General features: G+C 56.2%; 2 protein-coding genes across 2 annotated transcripts in view; one reads left to right on the top strand and one right to left on the bottom strand.

The window, feature by feature from the left end:
• The window catches only part of LOC147091073 (arf-GAP with coiled-coil, ANK repeat and PH domain-containing protein 2-like), a 204,535-nt gene that overhangs the window by 136,881 nt on the left and 44,057 nt on the right, over positions 1 to 23,597 (top strand). Inside the window, 3 exon segments of the mRNA XM_085977535.1 lie at positions 2,023 to 2,097; positions 11,308 to 11,420; positions 15,351 to 15,402. Of these exon segments, the coding sequence (XP_085833661.1) occupies positions 2,023 to 2,097; positions 11,308 to 11,420; positions 15,351 to 15,402 (240 nt within the window).
• Positions 10,273 to 23,597, bottom strand: part of LOC147091074 (uncharacterized) — a 163,675-nt gene continuing 150,350 nt past the window's right edge. Inside the window, exon 3 of the mRNA XM_085977159.1 lies at positions 10,273 to 10,433. The gene's annotated coding sequence lies outside the window, so the exon portion shown is untranslated. The remainder of the gene's footprint in view (positions 10,434 to 23,597) is intronic.

Genomic DNA, 23,597 nt, shown 5'->3' on the forward strand with positions numbered 1-23,597 from the left:
GTGCGAGTGTGTGTTGGTGTGTGTGAGTGCGAGTGTGTGTTGGTGTGTGTGTGAGTGCGAGTGTGTGTGCGCGAGTGTGTATGTTGGCATGTGAGAGAGTGCGTGTGTGTTGGTGTGTGAGAGAGTGCGAGTGTGTGTGCAAGTGTGTGTTGGTGTGTGAGAGAGTGCGAGTGCGTGTTGGTGTGTGTGAGAGAATGTGAGTGTGCGAGTGTGTGTTGGTGTGTGTGAGAGAGTGTGAATGTGTGTGTGAGAGAGTGTGAATGTGTGTGTGCGAGTGCGTGTTTGTGTGTGTGTGAGAGTGTGAGTGTGTGTGTGCGAGTGCGTGTTTGTGTGTGTGAGAGAGTGTGAGTGTGTGTGTGCGAGTGCGTGTTTGTGTGTGTGAGAGAATGTGAGTGTGCGAGTGTGTGTTGGTGTGTGTGAGAGAGTGTGAATGTGTGTGTGCGAGTGTGTGTTGGTGTGTGTGAGAGAGTGTGAATGTGTGTGTGCGAGTGTGTGTTGGTGTGTGTGAGAGAGTGTGAATGTGTGTGTGCGAGTGTGTGTTGGTGTGTGTGAGAGAGTGTGAATGTGTGTGTGCGAGTGTGTGTTGGTGTGTGTGAGAGAGTGTGAATGTGTGTGTGCGAGTGTGTGTTGGTGTGTGTGAGAGAGTGTGAATGTGTGTGTGCGAGTGTGTGTTGGTGTGTGTGAGAGAGTGTGAATGTGTGTGTGCGAGTGTGAGCATGAGGGTGTGTCCACGGGCAGGCAAGCTGTAAATCAATGGACAGATCTTCAATAGGAGATTTTGAGCCACGTTCCTGAGGCATCACTTTGCTCCAATGCTATATGTGAGATGAAAGTGGCAGACTGTGCCTGTCATACGGGCTGCAGGGTACGAACGATTGGCATGATCGCATTCTCCTCTCCTCACTGAAGATATTCAGGATTGGTTGTTCTGGTTTCAGCGGGAATTCGTGTAAAATGACAACGTGCACGAATGTCACTCACTGATGTGTGCACAACTGCCGCTCACTAATGACACTGTGCATGACTGCCTCTCATTGATGATCCTGTGCATAAGCCGATGAGAAGATGGTCCCATTACCGGGACCTGGTAGCACAGAAACGTTGGCTCAGTAAATCTCCCCGCCCGGTGTGGGACTGAGCCACACACAGAGCAGGGAAGGCCCAGGCTCCATCCCCGGCCTGTGCTGCTGGGCCAGGGTGTTACAATAGTGTTCGACCCACCGCCCCCGGGTCAACAAGGGGAAAAATCAGCTCCGGTTCCTCCTTCTGACCAGTCTTCGGTGACCCTTGCTGGGCATCAACATAAGGCAGCCATTCACGGACCAAGAATTTAGGAGGAATTTCTTCACACAGAGAGGGGTGAGATTGTGCAACTCACAGCCACAGGGAGTGGGTGAAGCAGAGAGCATCAATGCATTGAAGAGGAGGCTTGATACACACATGAGGGAGAAGGGAATAGAGGGATATGGGGGCAGGGTGGAACTGGGTAACTAAAATGGGAGGAGGCCCATGGGGAGCATGGACCACTTGGGCAGAATGGCCTGAGATGTAAAAAGACTACTGAACGCTCGGTTTGAGTATAAAACAAGGCTTTAATCAACTGTTTCAAAACCATGAGATTCTAGTTACATCACTAGTTCCTGGTTACAGAAACATCCTGAGCAAGCTGGGCCCTCACCCGAGTATTTATACTCCTTGGACAGCGCCACCAGCTGGCCGCCCAGTGTTACTTCATGAGTGATAAGATTCGTGACAGCCTGTTTCTGTAATGTAGATTCTATGCAAATGCAGGAATCAGACGATGCCAGGATCAAGCTCGGGTGTGACACCCTCCCCAGTCGAATATCCTGTCAACACTCACGTATAAAGAAAGGGTCCTTGGGTGAGGTACCCGTGCTAGGGAACTCTGATCCCGCCGAGAATCAGTGCCTTCGGAGGGTGGGGGGGAAGGGGAGAATTTGTTTCTTCAAAAACTCGCTTTCACGTTTTCAACGGTGTGCTTTTTCTCCCTCTGTCCTGCAGTTGCATCAGCTCGTGCTGAACTCGGCCCGAGATAAGCGAGACATGGAACAGCGGCATGCCGCGATCAAGCAGAAGGTGAGTCGCTGAGCACAACCGGGGCTGTGCGTTAATACCCTAGGGCACAGTGGTTCAAATACAGCACACGGCAACTCTGGGCAGGGAGCAGAGCTGCTCTTCAAAGTTAGTTTGTACCTCATTTCTTGGTGACATTGAGCGATGGTGATTTTGCCTCCTCGATTGTATACAGTTTTCCACCGCCGCCCCCCCCCTAATATTTCCTGCCCATTTTCCCATCAAACACTCCCAGGGCAGGTACAGCACGGGTTAGATAGAGTAAAGCTCCCTCTACACTGTCCCATCAAACACTCCCAGGGCAGGTACAGCACGGGTTAGATACAGAGTAAAGCTCCCTCTACACTGTCCCATCAAACACTCCCAGGGCAGGTACAGCACGGGTTAGATACAGAGTAAAGCTCCCTCTACACTGTCCCATCAAACACTCCCAGGGCAGGTACAGCACGGGTTAGATACAGAGTAAAGCTCCCTCTACACTCTCCCATCAAACACTCCCAGGGCAGGTACAGCACGGGTTAGATACAGAGTAAAGCTCCCTCTACACAGTCCCATCCAACACTCCCAGGGCAGGTACAGCACGGGTTAGATACAGAGTAAAGCTCCCTCTACGCTGTCCCATCAAACACTCCCAGGGCAGGTACAGCACGGCTTAGATACAGAGTAAAGCTCCCTCTACACTGCCCCATCAAACACTCCCAGGGCAGGTGCAGCACGGGTTAGATACAGACTAAAGCTCCCTCTACACTGTCCCATCAAACACTCCCAGGGCAGGTACAGCACGGGTTAGATACAGAGTAAACCTCCCTCTGCACTGTCCCATCAAACACTCCCAGGGCAGGTACAGCATGGGTTAGATACAGAGTAAAGCTCCCTCTACACTGTCCCATCAAACACTCCCAGGGCAGGTACAGCACGGATTAGATACAGAGTAAAGCTCCCTCTACACTGTCCCACCAAACACTCCCAGGGCAGGTACAGCATGGGTTAGATACAGAGTAAAGCTCCCTCTACACTGTCCCATCAAACACTCCCAGGGCAGGTACAGCACGGGTTAGATACAGAGTAAAGCTGCCTCTACACTGTCCCATCAAACACTCCCAGGGCAGGTACAGCATGGGTTAGATACAGAGTAAAGCTCCCTCTACACTGTCCCATCAAACCCTCCCAGGGTAGGTACAGCACGGGTTAGATAGAGTAAAGCTACGTCTACACTGTCCCATCAAACACTCCCAGGGCAGGTACAGCACGAGTTAGATACAGAGTAAAGCTCCCTCTACACTGTCCCATTAAACACTCCCAGGGCAGGTACAGCACGGGTTAGATACAGAGTAAACCTCCCTCTGCACTGTCCCATTAAACACTCCCAGGGCAGGTACAGCACGGGTTAGATACAGAGTAAAGCTCCCTCTACACTGTCCCCATCAAACACTCCCAGGACAGGTACAGCACGGGTTAGATACAGAGTAAAGCTCCCTCTACACTGTCCCATCAAACACTCCCAGGGCAGGTACAGCACGGGTTAGATACAGAGTAAAGCTCCCTCTACACTGTCCCATCAAACACTCCCAGGGCAGGTACAGCACGGGTTAGATACAGAGTAAAGCTCCCTCTACACTGTCCCATCAAACACTCCCAGGGCAGGTACAGCACGGGTTAGATACAGAGCAAAGCTCCCTCTACACTGTCCCATCAAACTCTCCCAGGGCAGGTACAGCACGGGTTAGATACAGAGTAAAGCTCCCTCTACACTGTCCCATCAAACACTCCCAGGGCAGGTACAGCACGGGTTAGATACAGAGTAAAGCCCCCTCTACACTCTCCCTTCAAACACTCCCAGGGCAGGTACAGCACAGGTTAGATACAGAGTAAAGCTCCCTCTACACTGTCCCCATCAAACACTCCCAGGGCATGTACAGCACGGGATAGATACAGAGTAAAGCTCCCTCTACACTCTCCCATCAAACACTCCCAGGGCAGGTACAGCACGGGTTAGATACAGAGTAAAGCTCCCTCTACACTGTCCCATCAAACACTCCCAGGGCAGGTACAGCATGGGTTAGATACAGAGTAAAGCTCCCTCTACACTGTCCCATCAAACACTCCCAGGGCAGGTACAGCACGGGTTAGATACAGAGTAAAGCCCCCTCTACACTCTCCCTTCAAACACTCCCAGGGCAAGTACAGCACGGGTTAGGTACAGAGTAAAGCTCCCTCTACACTGTCCCATCAAACACTCCCAGAGCAGGTACAGCACGGGTTAGATACAGAGTAAAGCTCCCTCTACACTTTCCCATCAAACACTTGTAAGAAGTCACACAACACCAGGTTATAGTCCAACAGCTTTATTTGAAATCACAAGCTTTCGGAGCGCTGCTCCTTCGTCAGGTGAAGTGAAGAGTTGCATATAAGCACAGCATATATAGTCAGAGAGTACTGCCAGTACTGCCAAAATCGTCGAGCAGAAACTGATAGCCAAGTTCCGCACTCATGAGGACAGCCTCAACCGGGATCTTGGGTTCATGTCACGCTACATGTAACCCCACCTGACGTAGGGTCATCCAGACTCGAGTCGTCGTTGGCTTGTTCTCTCTAAACAGATGCGACTGTACCTGCTGTGATTTCCAGCAAAAAAATAGTTTTTTGTTTGTTTTTTGTTTTTCATACAGACCCCAGCATCTGCAACATTTGACCCCTTGTGACCCCACCTCATTGTTCTTTGATGTAATGTTTTCCTGACTAACCTGTTTGGACACCATTCACACCTTTGATTGCTGTGATTAGCTCTCTGCCGAGGTGTGATAAAGGGCAGTTAGAAAGATTACCTGTAATCATCTGGCAGTACTCTCTGACTATATAAGCTGTGCTTATATGCAACTCTTCACTTCACCTGACGAAGGAGCAGCGCTCCGAAAGCTTGTGATTTCAAATAAAGCTGTTGGACTATAACCTGGTGTTGTGTGACTTCTTACATTTGTCCACCCCAGTCCAACACCGGCATCTCCACACCATGGCTACCATCAAACACTCCCAGGGCAGGTACAGCACAGGTTACATACAGAGTAAAGCTCCCTCTACACTGTCCCATCAAACACTCCCAGGGCAGGTACAGCACGGGTTAGATACAGAGTAAAGCTCCCTCTACACTGTCCCATCAAACACTCCCAGGGCAGGTACAGCACGGGTTAGAAACAGAGTAAAGCTCCCTCTACACTGTCCCAGCAAACACTCACAGGGCAGGTACAGCACAGGTTAGATACAGAGTAAAGCTCCCTCTACACTGTCCCAGCAAACACTCCCAGGGCAGGTACAGCACGGGTTAGATACAGAGTAAAGCTCCCTCTACACTGTCCCAGCAAACACTCCCAGGGCAGGTACAGCACGGGTTAGATACAGAGTAAAGCTCCCTCTACACTGTCCCATCAAACACTCCCAGGGCAGGTACAGCACGGGTTAGAAACAGAGTAAAGCTCCCTCTACACTGTCCCAGCAAACACTCACAGGGCAGGTACAGCACAGGTTAGATACAGAGTAAAGCTCCCTCTACACTGTCCCAGCAAACACTCCCAGGGCAGGTACAGCACGGGTTAGATACAGAGTAAAGCTCCCTCTACACTGTCCCATCAAACACTCCCAGGGCAGGTACAGCACGGGTTAGATACAGAGTAAAGCTCCCTCTACACTGTCCCAGCAAACACTCCCAGGGCAGGTACAGCACGGGTTAGATACAGAGTAAAGCTCCCTCTACACTGTCCCAGCAAACACTCCCGGGGCAGGTACAGCATGGGTTAAATACAGAGTAAAGCTCCCTCTACACTGTTGAAGAGAGAGAGATCGAAGAAGTGACAGACAGGTGTGGATCTGCAGGATAGTGAGGCTGTCATCCAGCGCCTGACCCTTGATTGACGGTTGCTGAAGAGGAGGTGGTGCTGCTTGAGATGTTTGTGAGGTGGGCTGCCCTCTGTGACATCCCGTGGTACCTCAGGCCAGCATGGCGGCATGCCAGGACGGCTGGAGGGCCTTGTGCAGTCACCGTCTGTGCCAGACCTATGGGACACGTTGGCCGCCGGTTCCCCTTGCAGTGGGCGGCACAGCTCAGCACCTGGCTCCCCGCTGGCCTGGAGCCTGCGAAGGCTGCTCCCTGCATTCGGGTGCAGGTATATTTGGTGGCTGCAGCCAGTGAGGCTGCACTGGTGGCTGATCGCCCTGGCGGCCTGTTCCGTGCAGTAGCACTGAACGCAACACCTACTGTGGCTGGGCTGCTACCATTGAACCAACCAGCAGTGTAGTTAATAACAACAGAGAATGCTGGCAACACTCAGCAGGCCAGGGCAGCATCCATGGAGAGAGAAACAGAGTTAACGTTTCAGGTCTGGGACCCTGCGTCAGAACTGGAAAAAGTTAGCGATGTAACAGGATTTAAGCAGGTGCAGAGGCAGGGAAACGGGGAGGAGAAGAAAGAACAAAAGGAGCGGTCTGTGAGAGGGTGGAGGCAAGAATGGTTAAATGCTGCAAATGGGGATGGCAGAATCATCAACAGCTGCCGCCTGAACAAATAGGAGCAGAGGTTATTGTCTGAAATTGTTGAACTCGATGTTGAGTCCAGAGGGCTGTAAAGTGTCTAATTGAAAGATGAGGTGCTGTTACTCGAGCTTACGTTGAGCTTCGTTGGAACAGTGTAAGAGGCCGAGGACAGAGAGGTTAGAGTGGGAGTGGAGCGGAGAATTAAAATGACAGGCGACCGGAAGCTCGGGGTCCCCCTTACGGACTGAACAGAGATCATCAGCAAAGCGGTCACACAATCTGCGTTTGGTCTCCCCAATGTAGAGGAGACCGCATCGTGAGCAGCGAATACAGTATACTAAATTGCAAGAAGTACAAGTAAATCGCTGTTTCACCTGGAAGGGGTGTTTGGGGCCCTGGACAGTGGGAAGGGAGGGGGGTAAAAGGGCAGGTGTTGCATCTCCTGCACTTGCACGGGAAGGTGCTGTGGAGGGGGTAGGGGTTGTTGGGGGTGATAGAGGAGTGGACCAGGGTGTCGCGGAGGGAGCGGTCCCTTCGGAATGCTGAAAGGGGAGGTGAGGGGAAGATGCGTTTGGTGGTGGGATCATGCTGGAGGTGGCGGAAATGGCAGAGGATGATCCATTGAATGTGGAGGCTGGTGGGGTGAAAGGTGAGGACAAGGGGAACAATATCGTGGTTAACATAGAAACATAGAAGATAGGAGCAGGAGTCGGCCACTCGGCCCCTCGAGCCTGCTCCGCCATTCAATGAGATCATGGCTGATCATCCAAATTCAGTACCCTGTCCCTGCTTTCTCCCCATATCCCTTGATCCCTTTAGCCTTAAGAAATATATCCAACCCCTTCTTGAATATATTTAATGAATTGGCCTCTACTGCCTTCTGTGGTAGAGAATTCCACAGGTTCACCACTCTCTGGGTGAAGAAATTCCTCCTCATCTCTGTCCTAAATGGCTTACCCCTTATCCTTAGACTGTGACCCCTGGTTCTGGACTCCCCCGCCATCGGGAACATCCTTCCTGCATCCAGTCTGTCAGAATTTTATAAGTTTCAATGAGATCCCCTCCCATTCTTCTAAACTCCAGCGAGTATAAGCCCAATCGACCCAATCTCTCCTCATACATCATTCCTGCCATCCCAGGTATCAGTCTGGTGAATCTTCGCTGCACTCCCTCCATGGCAAGAACATCCTTCCTCAGATAAGGTGACCAAAACTGCACACAATACTCAAGGTGTGGTCTCACCAAGGCCCTGTACAACTGCAGCAAGACATCATTGTTCTTGTACTCAAACCCTCTCACTACGAAGACCAACATACCATTTGCCTTCTTAACCGCCTGCTGCACCTGCATGCTTACCTTCAGCGACTGGTGCACAAGGACACCCAGGTCTCGTTGCACTTCCCCTTCTCCCAATCTATTGCCGTTCAGATAATAATCTGCCTTCCTGTTTTTGCCACCAAAGTGGATAACCTCGCATTTATCCACATTATACTGCATCTGCCATGCTTCTGCCCAATCACCCAACCTGTCCAAATCATACTGGAGTTTCTCGGCATCCTCCTCACAGCACACACGCCCACCCAGCTTTGTGTCATCTGGAAACTTGGAGATATTACATCTAGTTCCCTCGTCTAGATCATTAATATATATTGTTAATAGCTGAGGTCCTAGGACTGATCCTTGCGGTACCCCACTAGTCACTGCCTGCCACTCGGAAAAAGACCCGTTTATTCCAAATCTTTGCTTCCTGTCTGCCAACCAGTTCTCTATCCAAGTCAGTACCTTGCCCCCAATCCCATGTGCCTTAACTTTACACGCTAATCTCTTATGCGGGACCTTATCGAAAGCCTTCTGAAAGTCCAAATACACCACATCCACTGGTTCTCCCTTATCTATTCTACCAGTTACATCCTCAAAAAATTCCAGTAGATTAGTCAAGTACGATTTACCTTTTGTAAATCCATGTTGACTTTGTCCGATCCTGTCACTGTTTTCCAAGTGCTCTGCTATTACATCTTTTATAATGGACTCTAGCATTTTCCCCACTACCGATGCCAGGTTTACCGGTCTATAATTCCCCATTTTCTCTCTACCACCTTTTTTGAATAGTGGGGTAACATTAGCTACCCTCCAATCCATGGGAACTGTTCCAGAGTCTATCAAATTTTGGAAGATGACCAGCAATGCATCTACTATTTCTAGGGCCACTTCTTTAAGTACCCTAGGATGTAGATTATCAGGCCCTGGGGATTTATCGGCCTTCAATCCAGTCAATTTCCCTAACACCATTTCCCTACAAATACTGATTTCATTCAATTCCTCCCTCTCATTAGACCCTATGTTCCCCGACATCTCTGGGAGGTTATTTGTGTCCTCCTTTGTGAAGACAGAACCAAAGTATGTATTTAATTGGACTGCCATTTCTTTGTTCCCCATTATAAATTCCCCTGATTCTGACTGCAAGGGACCTACGCTTGACTTCACCAATTCTGGGAGCAGAATAGTTCGTCAGCTCTTCACACGTATCTGTGCCACTGGGGCCTCCGTTCACAGCCTACAACAACAACCTATATTTATGCAGCGCCTTCAACATAATAAAACGTCTGAAGGCTCTTCACAGGAGCGTTATCAAAAAAAAACAAAATTTGACACCGAGCCATCTAAGGAGAGTTTAGGGCAGGTGACCAAAAGTTTGGTCAAAGAGGTCGGTTTTAAGGAGCGTCTTAAAGGAGGTGAGAGGTAGAGGGGTGGAGAGGTTTAGGGAGGGAATTCCAGCGCTTAGGGCCCAGGCAGCTGAAGGCACGGCCGCCGATGGTGGAGCGATTATAATCGGGAATGTTCAAAAGGCCAGAATAGGCGGAGTGCAGAGGTCTAGGGAGATTATAGGGCTGGAGGAGATTGCTGAGATAGGGAGGGGGATGAGGCCAGGGAGGGATTTGAAAACAATGATGAGAATTTTAAAGTCGAGGCGTTGCTGGACCGTGAGCCAATGTAGGTCAGCGAGCACAAGGGTGATGGGTGAGCAGGACTTGGTGTGAATTAGTATAAGGGTAGCAGAGTTTTGGATAACCTCAAGATTATGGAGGATAGAACTAGGAAGGCCAGGCAGGAGTGCATTGGAATAGTCAAGTCTAGAGGTCGTCGTCGTCGTACGTGTCTTCACACTGTTCCCTTTGGGGAACTGTATGACGTGGTGGAAAGATTTCTGGCCGCGATTAACGCTCCTTCCGTGACCGTAACCATCTTCGTACCAGCCATTAGGGTGGTTAGTCCTATGGCGGGAGGGTTTTACGGGCTCCCACAACCCATACGAGGGGGGAGGGCCACCCACACCCATGGACACAAGTATCCCGCTGGATGTCAACCCAGAATTTAGAGCCGGAGCTCCGACTCCACTTGCCGGGACTGTCTGGAGTTGGGTTCGAAACCCTACGCCTTCTGGCCCAGCGGCGGGGATGCTACCGCTACGCCAAAGGCCCATTCCAGTCTAGAGGTGATAAAGGCATGGATGAGGGTTTCGGCAGCAGATAAGTTGAGGTAAGGGTGGAGACGGGTGATGTTAGGATGGTGGAAATGGGCAATCTTAGTGATAGAACGGATATGAAGTAGGAAGCTCAATTCGTGATCAAATATGATACCAAGGTTGACTTACCTTGAGAGTCGGAGCCTCCACACGCACCAATTCTCTGCTAAAGCCCATAGATACCAGTGTGAGGGGACTGTTGGACAGAGCACCGCCTCTTCCTATTCCTCCTCCATATCGCTGACATATATGGACATTCCTACTGCGAAATCCATCGGTCATGTTAACGGAGCTGGAAGGAAACAAAGCAGCAGATGAAATTTTAAGCAGAGAAGTGTGAAGTGATACATCTTTGGTAGGAAGAATGGGGAGCGCCAATCTAAACGAAATAGTGCAATTTTACAGTGGGTGCAGGAACAGAGAGTCCTGGGGGTATACGTACACTAATCTTTGACAGTGGCAGGACAAATTGATATGGCTGTTTAGAAAAAAAAAACAAGGAATTCTTGGCTTTAGAAGCAGAGGCGTAGAGTACAAAAGCATGATAGTAATGCGAAACCTTTATAAATCACTGGTTAGGCCTCGGCTGGAGAATAAGAACATACGAATTAGGAGCAGGAGTCGGCCATTCGGCCCCTCGAGCCTGCTCCGCCATTCAATAAGATCATGGCTGATCTTCCACCTCATCTCCACTTTCCCGCCCGATCCCCATATCCCTTGGTTCCGTTACTGTCCCAAAATTAGCATCCTCATCGCCATCCTGACTAACAATTGTAGAATTAGGAGAGTCCAGAACAAGGGGGGGGTAACCTTAAAATTAGAGCCAGGCCGTTCAGGGGCGATGTCGGGAAGCACTTCTTCACAGAAAGGGGAGTGGAAATCTGGAACTATCTCCCCCAAAAGGCTGTTGAGGCCGGGGGGGGGTTCAATTGAAAATTTCAAAACTGAGGTTGATTGAATTTTTTGTTGGGTAAGGGTATTAAGGGTTACGGATCCGAGGCGGGTAGATGGAGTTGAGATACGGATCAGTGACCGAATTGAATGGCGGGAACAGGCTCGAGGGGCTGACTGGCCTCCTCCTCTTCCTATGAGTCAGAGGGGGTGGGATGCCTATTTGTTCCGGTTGAAGTGTTGCCGGTTTAATTAAAGATTCCTGCCTCCCACAGGACGTGTTTTACGATGATTCAGTGGTGGAGTTTAACACAGAGGCCCCCAACGGTGTGGTGATGGAAGGTTATTTGTATAAACGAGCCAGCAACGCCTTCAAAACCTGGAACAGGTGCTGTAAATATCCTCCACTTGTAGTTTAAAGTATGTATTAAGGTGTTTCAACTGTCTACTGTAAAGTCCAAGCCCCACCATGACTCCAATCCTGCTCCCATCACTGGGGAGGCCCCTCTCTCACTCACCCTGGACAGGATTCAAGGAAATGCTTCTCTGTTCCCTCGAACACCTGCAACATCTCTCTGCATCGCAACCTTTCTTGTCTATTTTATCCATAATACTCTGGTCAGTGTCCCTCTGAACTTTGCTCTCTGGGGCTGTTTTCTCCAGAAGAGAGAAGGCTGAGTGGGAAGACCTAATAGAGGTCGTTAAAAATATGCAGGGGTTGGATAGGGTTAGGGTTAGGGTTAGACGCTTCCACTTGTGGCGGAGTCCAAAACTAGGGGCCATCAATATAAGATAGTCACTAATAAATCCAATCGGGAATTCAGGAGAAACTCCTTCACCCAGAGAGCGGTGAGAATGTGGAACTCGCTACCACAGGGAGTGGCTGAGGCGAACAGTATAGATGCATTTAAGGGCAAGCTGGATAAACACGAGGGAGAAAGGAATAGTGGGTTATGCTGACAGAGTGAGAGGAAGAGGGGTGGGAGGAGGCTCGTGTGGAGCAGATACAGTGGGGTGGTCCAGCTGGGCCGAATTGCCTGTTTGTGCTGTAAATTCGATGTTGTAGTTCCTCCGAAGCTCCCAGTCTCCCATCCTACACTCTCGTCCTCCTACACGCATCCTCACTGTGTTCAAATTGGGATTCATCGCACCGTCTCCTGCTCTAACTCATTCCAGTTAGGACTTCAAAACTATGGAGCCGCTCACATCCCTACGCGCCTCACAGCCCTCCGCCCCTCACAGCCCGCCGTCCCTCACAAACCTCCGTCCCTCACAGCCCTCCACCCCTCACATCCCTCCGCCCCTCACATCCCTCCGCCCCTCACATCCCTCCGGCCCTCACATCCCTCCGGCCCTCACAAACCTCCGCCCCTCACAGCCCCCCGCCCCTCACAGCCCTCTGCCCCTCACATCCCTCCGCCCCTCACATCCCCCTGCCCCTCACAGCCCTCCGCCCCTCACATCCCTCCGCCCCTCACATCCCTCCGCCCCCACATCCCTCCACATCCCTCACATCCCTCCGCCCCTCACATCCCTCCGTCCCTCACATCCCCCCGCCCCTCACATCCCCCCGCCCCTCACAGCCCTCCGCCCCTCACATCCCTCCGTCCCTCACATCCCTCCGTCCCTCACATCCCTCCGCCCCTCACATCCCTCCGTCCCTCACATCCCTCCGTCCCTCACACCCCTCCTCCCCTCGCATCCCTCCGCCCCTCGCATCCCTCCGCCCCTCGCATCCCTCCGTCCCTCGCATCCCTCCGTCCCTCACACCCCTCCGCCCCTCACACCCCTCCGTCCCTCGCATCCCTCCGTCCCTCGCATCCCTCCGTCCCTCACATCCCTCCGTCCCTCGCATCCCTCCGTCCCTCGCATCCCTCCGTCCCTCACAGCCCTCCGCCCCTCACATCCCTCCGCCCCTCATCCCTCCTCCCCTCAAAACCCTCCGCCCCTCTTTCTCCCATAGGGTGTGTGCCAGCTGTGCTGGGAAGGTAGGTCAGGTTGCTGCTGCATGTACTGGGAGGGTCAGTAACAGGGGGCACAGACTGAGGGTCAGTAACAGGAGACACAGACTGGGTCAGTAACAGGGGGCACAGACTGAGGGTCAGTAACAAGGGACACAGACTGAGGGTCAGTAACAATAGGCACAGACTGAGGGTCAGTAACAAGGGGCACAGACTGAGGGTCAGTAACAGGGGGCACAGACTGAGGGTCAGTAACAAGGGGCACAGACTGAGGGTCAGTAACGGGGCACAGACTGGGTCAGTAACAGGGGGCACAGACTGAGGGTCAGTAACAAGGGGCACAGACTGAGGGTCAGTAACAATAGGCACAGATTGAGGGTCAGTAACAAGGGGCACAGACTGAGGGTCAGTAACAGGGGGCACAGACTGAGGGTCAGTAACAATAGGCACAGACTGAGGGTCAGTAACAAGGGCACAGACTGAGGGTCAGTAACAAGGGGCACAGACTGAGGGTGAGTAACAGGGGGCACAGACTGAGTGTCAGTAACAAGGGGCACAGACTGAGGGTCAGTAACAAGGGACACAGACTGAGGGTCAGTAACAAGGGACACAGACTGAGGGTCAGTAACAAGGGACACAGACTGAGGGTCAGTAACAATAGGCACAGATTGAGGGTCAGTAACAAGGGGCACAGACTGAGGGTCAGTAACAGGGGGCACAGACTGAGGGTCAGTAAGAAGGGGCACAGACTGAGGGTCAGTAACAATAGGCACAGACTGAGGGTCAGTAACAAGGGCACAGACTGAGGGTCAGTAACAAGGGGCACAGACTGAGGGTGAGTAACAGGGGGCACAGACTGAGTGTCAGTAACAAGGGGCACAGACTGAGGGTCAGTAACAAGGGACACAGACTGAGGGTCAGTAACAAGGGACACAGACTGAGGGTCAGTAACAAGGGGCACAGACTGAGGGTCAGTAACAGGGGGCACAGACTGAGTGTCAGTAACAAGGAGCACAGACTGAGGGTCAGTAACAAGGGACACAGACTGAGGGTCAGTAACAAGGGACACAGACTGAGGGTCAGTAACAAGGGGCACAGACTGAGGGTCAGTAACAAGGGGCACAGACTGAGGGTCAGTAACAAGGGGCACAGACTGAGGGTCAGTAACAAGGGGCACAGACTGAGGGTCAGTAACAAGGGGCACAGACTGAGGGTCAGTAACAGGGGCACAGACTGAGGGTCAGTAACAAGGGGCGCAGACTGAGGGTCAGTAACAAGGGGCGCAGACTGAGGGTCAGTAACAAGGGGCACAGGCGGACGGGCATCACTGGAAGGGGGAATTTAGAGGAAAGGTTTTCACACTGATGATTATTAGAACAGGAAATGATTTACCACAAAGAGCTATTGAGGCAAAGACTGATGTAATTTGACTGGGATTTGGATAAGAATTTGAAAATGAAGAATATAAAAGCATATGGAGAAAGGGCAGTGGAATGGGTAGAATAAGCACCTCCAAATGGCCTCCGTCTGTGCAATAATTGTGTGATTCCATGGTTTACACAGGATTAGATAGGATATATGGCACAGAAACAGGCCATTCGGCCCAACCAGTCCATGCCGGCATTTATGCTCCACTCGAGACTTCTCCCGTCTTTCTTCATCTAAATCTATCAGCAAAACCCTCTATTCCCCTCTCCCTCATATACTTGTCTAGCTTGGCCTTAAATACATCTCCGCTATTCGCCTCAACCACTCCCTGTGGTAGCAAGTTCCACATTCTCACCACCCTCTGGGTAATCAAGTTTCTCCTGAATTCCCTATTTGATTTGTTGGTGACTGTCTTATATTGATGGCCTCTAGTTATGCTCTTCCCCACAAGTGGAAATACTCTCTCTGTATCTACTCTATCAAAGACCTGCATCAGGCCACTCCTCAGCCCTCTCCCCTCAAGAGGAAAGAGACCCAGCTCGTCCATCCCCTCCTGATAGGTTCACCCTCGCATCTCCAGTATCATCCCTGTAAATCCTCTCTGCACCCACTCTAGCGCCTCGACATGCCCTTTACAACATGGCGACCAGAACTGTACGCAGCACTCCAGGTGTGATACAGGTTTAGCATAACTGGTTCTGTGTCTATTGGGGAGGTAGAAATAGATAGGGAGATGTTGCTGTTGCTGCAATCAGTGGGCAATATGGTGAGAGATGTGGTCTTGCCGTTCCTGCACTATGAACGAGTTGGCTTGTTGATAGTTTTGGCCGAGGTGATCTCCGGGTTTGTGTCTTCCGAGTCTTCACTGTTTGCTCGGCTGTGTCCCAATCCTGCTGTGTTCTCATCACGGCTCTGCTCTGTCCTCACAGACGATGGTTTTCCATTCAAAACAATCAGCTGGTGTACCAGAAGAAGCTGAAGGTGAGTGAGCCCGATTGCCTGCGTGTCTGTGAGTATGGAGATTCCTACTTTCGTCCCCACCCGCCCCTCAGTTCAGAGGATGGCGGTGAGACCAGCTCCAAAATGCTCCAACACTAGAGCAACAGGGCATGAAGAAAGGACTTGCATTTCTCCAGCGCCTTTCACCACCTCAGGACGTCGCAAAGCACTTTACAGCCAATTAAGTACTTTCAGCAGTCACTGTTGTAATCTAGGCAACGCGGCAGCCAATTTACACACAGCAAGCTCCCACAAACAGCAAGGTGATAATGACCAGGTTAATGCTGGTGCAGCGATAAATATTGGCAAGGAGACCAGAGAGAACACTTCTTCTTCGTATAGTAGCCGTGGGATCCTTTACGTCCACCTAAGCGGGTAGATGGGGCATTGGCTTAACGTCACGTCAGAAAGACGGCACCTCTAGACAGTGCGGCGCGCCCTCAGTACTGCCCCTCCGACAGTGCGGCGCTCCCTCAGTACTGCCCCTCCGACAGTGCGGCGCTCCCTCAGTACTGCCCCTCCGACAGTGCGGCTCTCCCTCAGTACTGCCCCTCCGACAGTGCGGCGCTCCCTCAGTACTGCCCCTCCGACAGTGCGGCGCTCCCTCAGTACTGCCCCTCCGACAGTGCGGCTCTCCCTCAGTACTGCCCCTCCGACAGTGCGGCGCTCCCTCAGTACTGCCCCTCCGACAGTGCGGCCCCGCCTCAGTACTGCCCCTCCGACAGTGCGGCGCTCCCTCAGTACTGCCCCTCCGACAGTGCGGCGCTCCCTCAGTACCGCCCCTGCGACAGTGCGGCGCTCCCTCAGTACTACCCCTCCGACGGTGCGGCGCTCCCTCAGTACTGCCCCTCCGACAGTGCGGCGCTCCCTCAGTACTGCCCCTCCGACAGTGCGGCGCTCCCTCAGTACTGCCCCTCCGACAGTGCGGCGCTCCCTCAGTACTGCCCCTCCGACAGTGCGATACTCCATCAGTACTACCCCTCCGACAGTGCGGCGCTCCCTCAGTACTGCCCCTCCGACAGTGCGGCGCTCCATCAGTACTACCCCTCCGACAGTGCGGCGCTCCCTCAGTACTGCCTCTCCGACAGTGCGGCGCTCCCTCAGTACTGCCCCTCCGACAGTGCGGCGCTCCCTCAGTACTGCCCCTCCGACAGTGCGGCGCTCCCTCAGTACTGCCCCTCCGACAGTGCGGCGCTCCCTCAGTACTGCCCCTCCGACAGTGCGGCGCTCCCTCAGTACTGCCCCTCCGACAGTGCGGCGCTCCCTCAGTACTGCCCCTCCGACAGTGCGGCACTCCCTCAGTACTGCCCCTCCAACAGTGCGGCGCTCCCTCGGTACTGCCCCTCTGACAGTGCAGCGCTCCCTCAGTACTGCCCCTCCGACAGTGCGATACTCCATCAGTACTGCCCCTCTGACAGTGCAGCGCTCCCTCAGTACTGCCCCTCCGACAGTGCGGCGCTCCCTCAGTACTACCCCTCCGACAGTGCGGCGCTCCCTCAGTACTGCCCCTCCGACAGTGCGGCGCTCCCTCAGTACTGCCCCTCCGACAGTGCGGCGCTCCCTCAGTACTGCCCCTCCGACAGTGCGGCGCTCCCTCAGTACTGCCCCTCCGACAGTGCGGCGCTCCCTCAGTACTGCCCCTCCAACAGTGCGATACTCCCTCAGTACTGCCCCTCCGACAGTGCGGCGCTCCCTCAGTACTGCCCCTCCGACAGTGCGGCGCTCCCTCAGTACTGCCCCTCCGACAGTGCGGCGCTCCCTCAGTACTGCCCCTCCGACAGTGCGGCGCTCCCTCAGTACTGCCCCTCCGACAGTGCGGCACTCCCTCAGTACTGCCCCTCCAACAGTGCGGCGCTCCCTCAGTACTGCCCCTCCAACAGTGCGATACTCCATCAGTACTGCCCCTCTGACAGTGCAGCGCTCCCTCAGTACTGCCCCTCCGACAGTGCGATACTCCATCAGTACTGCCCCTCCGACAGTGCGGTGCTCCCTCAGTTCTGCCCCTCCGACAGTGCGGCGCTCCCTCAGTCCTGCCCCTCCGACAGTGCGGCGCTCCCTCAGTCCTGCCCCTCCGACAGTGCGGCGCTCCCTCAGTACTGCCTCTCCGACAGTGCGGTGCTCCCTCAGTACTGCCCCTCCGACAGTGCGGTTCTCCCTCAGTACTGCCCCTCCGACAGTGTGGCGCTCCCTCAGTACTGCCCCTCCGACAGTGCGGCGCTCCCTCAGTACCGCCCCTCCGACAGTGCGGCGCTCCCTCAGTACTGCCCCTCCGACAGTGCGGCGCTCCCTCAGTACTGCCCCTCTGACAGTGCGGTGCTCCCTCCGTTCTGCCCCTCCGACAGTGCGGCACTTCCTCAGTACTGCCCCTCCGACAGTGCGGCGCTCCCTCAGTACTGCCCCTCCGACAGTGCGGTATTCCCTCAGTACTGCCCCTCCGACAGTGCGGCACTCGCTCAGTACTGCCCCTCCGACAGTGCGGCTCTTCCTCAGTACTTCCCCTCCAACAATGCAGCACTCCTTCAGTACTGCCCCTCCGACAGTGCAGCGCACCTCAGGACTGCACCTCCGACAGTGCAGCATTTCCTATGTACTGCCCCTCCGACAGTGCGGCGCTCTCTCAGTACTGCCCCTCCGACAGTGCAGCACTCCCTCAGTACTGCCCCTCCGACAGTGCGGCGCTCCCTCAGTACCGCCCCTCCGACAGTGCGGCGTTCCCTCAGTACTGCCTCTCCGACAGTGCGGCGCTCCCTCAGTACTGCCCTCCGACAGTGCAACGCTTCCTCGTTACTGCCCCTCCGACAGTCAGCACTCCCTCAGTACTGCCTCTCCGACAGTGCAGCGCTCCCTCAGTACTGCCCCTCTGACAGTGCGGCGCTCCCTCAGTACTGCCCTCCGACAGTGCAACGCTCCCTCGTTACTGCCCTTCCGACAGTGCAGCACTCCCTCAGTACTGCCTCTCCGACAGTGCGGTGCTCCCTCAATCCTGCCCCTCCGACAGTGTGGCGTTCCCTCAGTACTGCCCCTCTGACAGTGCAGCACTCCCTCAGTACTGCCCCTCTGACAGTGCAACGCTCCCTCGTTACTGCCCCTCCGACAGTGCGGCGCTCCCTCAGGACTGCCCCTCCGACAGTGCGGTGCTCCCTCAGTTCTGCCCCTCCGACAGTGCGGCGCTCCCTCAGTCCTGCCCCTCCGACAGTGCGGCGCTCCCTCAGTACTGCCTCTCCGACAGTGCGGTGCTCCCTCAGTACTGCCCCTCCGACAGTGCGGCGCTCCCTCAGTACTGCCCCTCCGACAGTGCGGCGCTCCCTCAGTACCGCCCCTCCGACAGTGCGGCGCTCCCTCAGTACCGCCCCTCCGACAGTGCGGCGCTCCCTCAGTACTGCCCCTCCGACAGTGCGGCGCTCCCTCAGTACTGCCCCTCTGACAGTGCGGTGCTCCCTCCGTCCTGCCCCTCCGACAGTGCGGCGCTCCCTCAGTACTGCCCCTCCGACAGTGCGGCGCTCCCTCAGTACTGCCCCTCCGACAGTGCGGTGCTCCCTCAGTACTGCCCCTCCGACAGTGCGGCGCTCCCTCAGTACTGCCCCTCCGACAGTGCGGCGCTCCCTCAATACTGCCCCTCCGACAGTGTGGCATTCCCTCAGTACTGCCCCTCCGACAGTGCGGCGCTCCCTCAGTACTGCCCCTCCGACAGTGCGGCGCTCCCTCAGTACTGCCCCTCCGACAGTGCGGCGCTCCATCAGTACTGCCCCTCTGACAGTGCGGCGCACCGTCAGTACTGCCCCTCCGACAGTGCAACGCTCCCTCGTTACTGCCTCTCCGACAGTGCAGCACTCCCTCAGTACTGCCCCTCCAACAGTGCGGCGCTCCCTCAGTACTGCCCCTCCAACAGTGCGATACTCCATCAGTACTGCCCCTCTGACAGTGCAGCGCTCCCTCAGTACTGCCCCTCCGACAGTGCGGCGCTCCCTCAGTACTACCCCTCCGACAGTGCGGCGCTCCCTCAGTACTGCCCCTCCGACAGTGCGGCGCTCCCTCAGTACTGCCCCTCCGACAGTGCGGCGCTCCCTCAGTACTGCCCCTCCGACAGTGCGGCGCTCCCTCAGTACTGCCCCTCCGACAGTGCGGCACTCCCTCAGTACTGCCCCTCCAACAGTGCGGCGCTCCCTCAGTACTGCCCCTCCAACAGTGCGATACTCCCTCAGTACTGCCCCTCCGACAGTGCGGCGCTCCCTCAGTACTGCCCCTCCGACAGTGCGGCGCTCCCTCAGTACTGCCCCTCCGACAGTGCGGCGCTCCCTCAGTACTGCCCCTCCGACAGTGCGGCGCTCCCTCAGTACTGCCCCTCCGACAGTGCGGCACTCCCTCAGTACTGCCCCTCCAACAGTGCGGCGCTCCCTCAGTACTGCCCCTCCAACAGTGCGATACTCCATCAGTACTGCCCCTCTGACAGTGCAGCGCTCCCTCAGTACTGCCCCTCCGACAGTGCGATACTCCATCAGTACTGCCCCTCTGACAGTGCGATACTCCCTCAGTACTGCCCCTCCAACAGTGCGGCACTCCCTCAGTACAGCCCCTCCAACAGTGCGATACTCCCTCAGTACTGCCCTCTGACAGTGCAGCACTCCCTCAGTACTGCCCCTCTGACAGTGCAACGCTCCCTCGTTACTGCCCCTCCGACAGTGCGGCGCTCCCTCAGGACTGCCCCTCCGACAGTGCGGTGCTCCCTCAGTTCTGCCCCTCCGACAGTGCGGCGCTCCCTCAGTCCTGCCCCTCCGACAGTGCGGCGCTCCCTCAGTACTGCCTCTCCGACAGTGCGGTCCTCCCTCAGTACTGCCCCCCCGACAGTGCGGCGCTCCCTCAGTACTGCCCCTCCGACAGTGCGGCGCTCCCTCAGTACCGCCCCTCCGACAGTGCGGCGCTCCCTCAGTACCGCCCCTCCGACAGTGCGGCGCTCCCTCAGTACTGCCCCTCCGACAGTGCGGCGCTCCCTCAGTACTGCCCCTCTGACAGTGCGGTGCTCTCTCCGTCCTGCCCCTCCGACAGTGCGGCGCTCCCTCAGTACTGCCCCTCCGACAGTGCGGCGCTCCCTCAGTACTGCCCCTCCGACAGTGCGGTGCTCCCTCAGTACTGCCCCTCCGACAGTGCGGCGCTCCCTCAGTACTGCCCCTCCGACAGTGCGGCACTTCCTCAGTACTGCCCCTCCGACAGTGCGGCGCTCCCTCAATACTGCCCCTCCGACAGTGTGGCATTCCCTCAGTACTGCCCCTGCGACAGTGTGGCGCTCCCTCAGTACTGCCCCTCCGACAGTGCGGCGCTCCATCAGTACTGCCCCTCTGACAGTGCGGCGCACCCTCAGTACTGCCCCTCCAACAATGCAGCACTCCCTCAGTACTGCCCCTCCGACAGTGCAGCGCTCCCTCAGGACTACCCCTCCGACAGTGCAGCATTTCCTCAGTACTGCCCCTCCGACAGTGCGGCGCTGTCTCAGTACTGCCCCTCCGACAGTGCAGCACTCCCTCAGTACTGCCCCTCCGACTGTGCGGCGCTCCCTCAGTACCGCCCCTCCGACAGTGCGTCGTTCCCTCAGTACTGCCCCTCCGACAGTGCGGCGCACCCTCAGTACTGCCCCTCTGACAGTGCAACGCTCCCTCGTTACTGCCTCTCCGACAGTGCAGCACTCCCTCAGTACTGCCCCTCCGACAGGGCGGTGCTCCCTCAGTACCGCCCCTCCGACAGTGCGGCGTTCCCTCAGTACTGCCTCTCCGACAGTGCAGCGCTCCCTCAGTACTGCCCCTCTGACAGTGCGGCGCTCCCTCAGTACTGCCCTCCAACAGTGCAACGCTCCCTCGTTACTGCCCCGCCGACAGTGCAGCACTCCCTCAGTACTCCCCCTCCGACAGTGCGGCATTCCCTCAGTACTGCCCCTCCGACAGTGCGGCGCTCCCTCAGTACTGCCCCTCCGACAGTGCGGTGCTCCCTCAGTTCTGCCCCTCCGACAGTGCGGCGCTCCCTCAGTCCTGCCCCTCCGACAGTGCGGCGCTCCCTCAGTACTGCCTCTCCGACAGTGCGGTGCTCCCTCAGTACTGCCCCTCCGACAGTGCGGTTCTCCCTCAGTACTGCCCCTCCGACAGTGTGGCGCTCCCTCAGTACTGCCCCTCCGACAGTGCGGCGCTCCCTCAGTACCGCCCCTCCGACAGTGCGGCGCTCCCTCAGTACTGCCCCTCCGACAGTGCGGCGCTCCCTCAGTACTGCCCCTCTGACAGTGCGGTGCTCCCTCCGTTCTGCCCCTCCGACAGTGCGGCACTTCCTCAGTACTGCCCCTCCGACAGTGCGGCGCTCCCTCAGTACTGCCCCTCCGACAGTGCGGTATTCCCTCAGTACTGCCCCTCCGACAGTGCGGCACTCGCTCAGTACTGCCCCTCCGACAGTGCGGCTCTTCCTCAGTACTTCCCCTCCAACAATGCAGCACTCCTTCAGTACTGCCCCTCCGACAGTGCAGCGCACCTCAGGACTGCACCTCCGACAGTGCAGCATTTCCTATGTACTGCCCCTCCGACAGTGCGGCGCTCTCTCAGTACTGCCCCTCCGACAGTGCAGCACTCCCTCAGTACTGCCCCTCCGACAGTGCGGCGCTCCCTCAGTACCGCCCCTCCGACAGTGCGGCGTTCCCTCAGTACTGCCTCTCCGACAGTGCGGCGCTCCCTCAGTACTGCCCTCCGACAGTGCAACGCTTCCTCGTTACTGCCCCTCCGACAGTCAGCACTCCCTCAGTACTGCCTCTCCGACAGTGCAGCGCTCCCTCAGTACTGCCCCTCTGACAGTGCGGCGCTCCCTCAGTACTGCCCTCCGACAGTGCAACGCTCCCTCGTTACTGCCCTTCCGACAGTGCAGCACTCCCTCAGTACTGCCTCTCCGACAGTGCGGTGCTCCCTCAATCCTGCCCCTCCGACAGTGTGGCGTTCCCTCAGTACTGCCCCTCTGACAGTGCAGCACTCCCTCAGTACTGCCCCTCTGACAGTGCAACGCTCCCTCGTTACTGCCCCTCCGACAGTGCGGCGCTCCCTCAGTACTGCCTCTCCGACAGTGCGGTGCTCCCTCAGTACTGCCCCTCCGACAGTGCGGCGCTCCCTCAGTACTGCCCCTCCGACAGTGCGGCGCTCCCTCAGTACCGCCCCTCCGACAGTGCGGCGCTCCCTCAGTACCGCCCCTCCGACAGTGCGGCGCTCCCTCAGTACTGCCCCTCCGACAGTGCGGCGCTCCCTCAGTACTGCCCCTCTGACAGTGCGGTGCTCCCTCCGTCCTGCCCCTCCGACAGTGCGGCGCTCCCTCAGTACTGCCCCTCCGACAGTGCGGCGCTCCCTCAGTACTGCCCCTCCGACAGTGCGGTGCTCCCTCAGTACTGCCCCTCCGACAGTGCGGCGCTCCCTCAGTACTGCCCCTCCGACAGTGCGGCACTTCCTCAGTACTGCCCCTCCGACAGTGCGGCGCTCCCTCAATACTGCCCCTCCGACAGTGTGGCATTCCCTCAGTACTGCCCCTGCGACAGTGTGGCGCTCCCTCAGTACTGCCCCTCCGACAGTGCGGCGCTCCATCAGTACTGCCCCTCTGACAGTGCGGCGCACCCTCAGTACTGCCCTTCCGACAGTGCGGCTCTCCCTCAGTACTTCCCCTCCAACAATGCAGCACTCCCTCAGTACTGCCCCTCCGACAGTGCAGCGCTCCCTCAGGACTACCCCTCCGACAGTGCAGCATTTCCTCAGTACTGCCCCTCCGACAGTGCGGCGCTGTCTCAGTACTGCCCCTCCGACAGTGCAGCACTCCCTCAGTACTGCCCCTCCGACTGTGCGGCGCTCCCTCAGTACCGCCCCTCCGACAGTGCGTCGTTCCCTCAGTACTGCCCCTCCGACAGTGCGGCGCACCCTCAGTACTGCCCCTCTGACAGTGCAACGCTCCCTCGTTACTGCCTCTCCGACAGTGCAGCACTCCCTCAGTACTGCCCCTCCGACAGGGCGGTGCTCCCTCAGTACCGCCCCTCCGACAGTGCGGCGTTCCCTCAGTACTGCCTCTCCGACAGTGCAGCGCTCCCTCAGTACTGCCCCTCTGACAGTGCGGCGCTCCCTCAGTACTGCCCTCCAACAGTGCAACGCTCCCTCGTTACTGCCCCGCCGACAGTGCAG

Source organism: Somniosus microcephalus, unplaced genomic scaffold (genome assembly GCF_052327205.1).
Source record: "Somniosus microcephalus isolate GS21.2 unplaced genomic scaffold, FLI_Smic_1.0 unresolved_chr4, whole genome shotgun sequence".
NCBI lineage: Eukaryota > Metazoa > Chordata > Chondrichthyes > Squaliformes > Somniosidae > Somniosus > Somniosus microcephalus.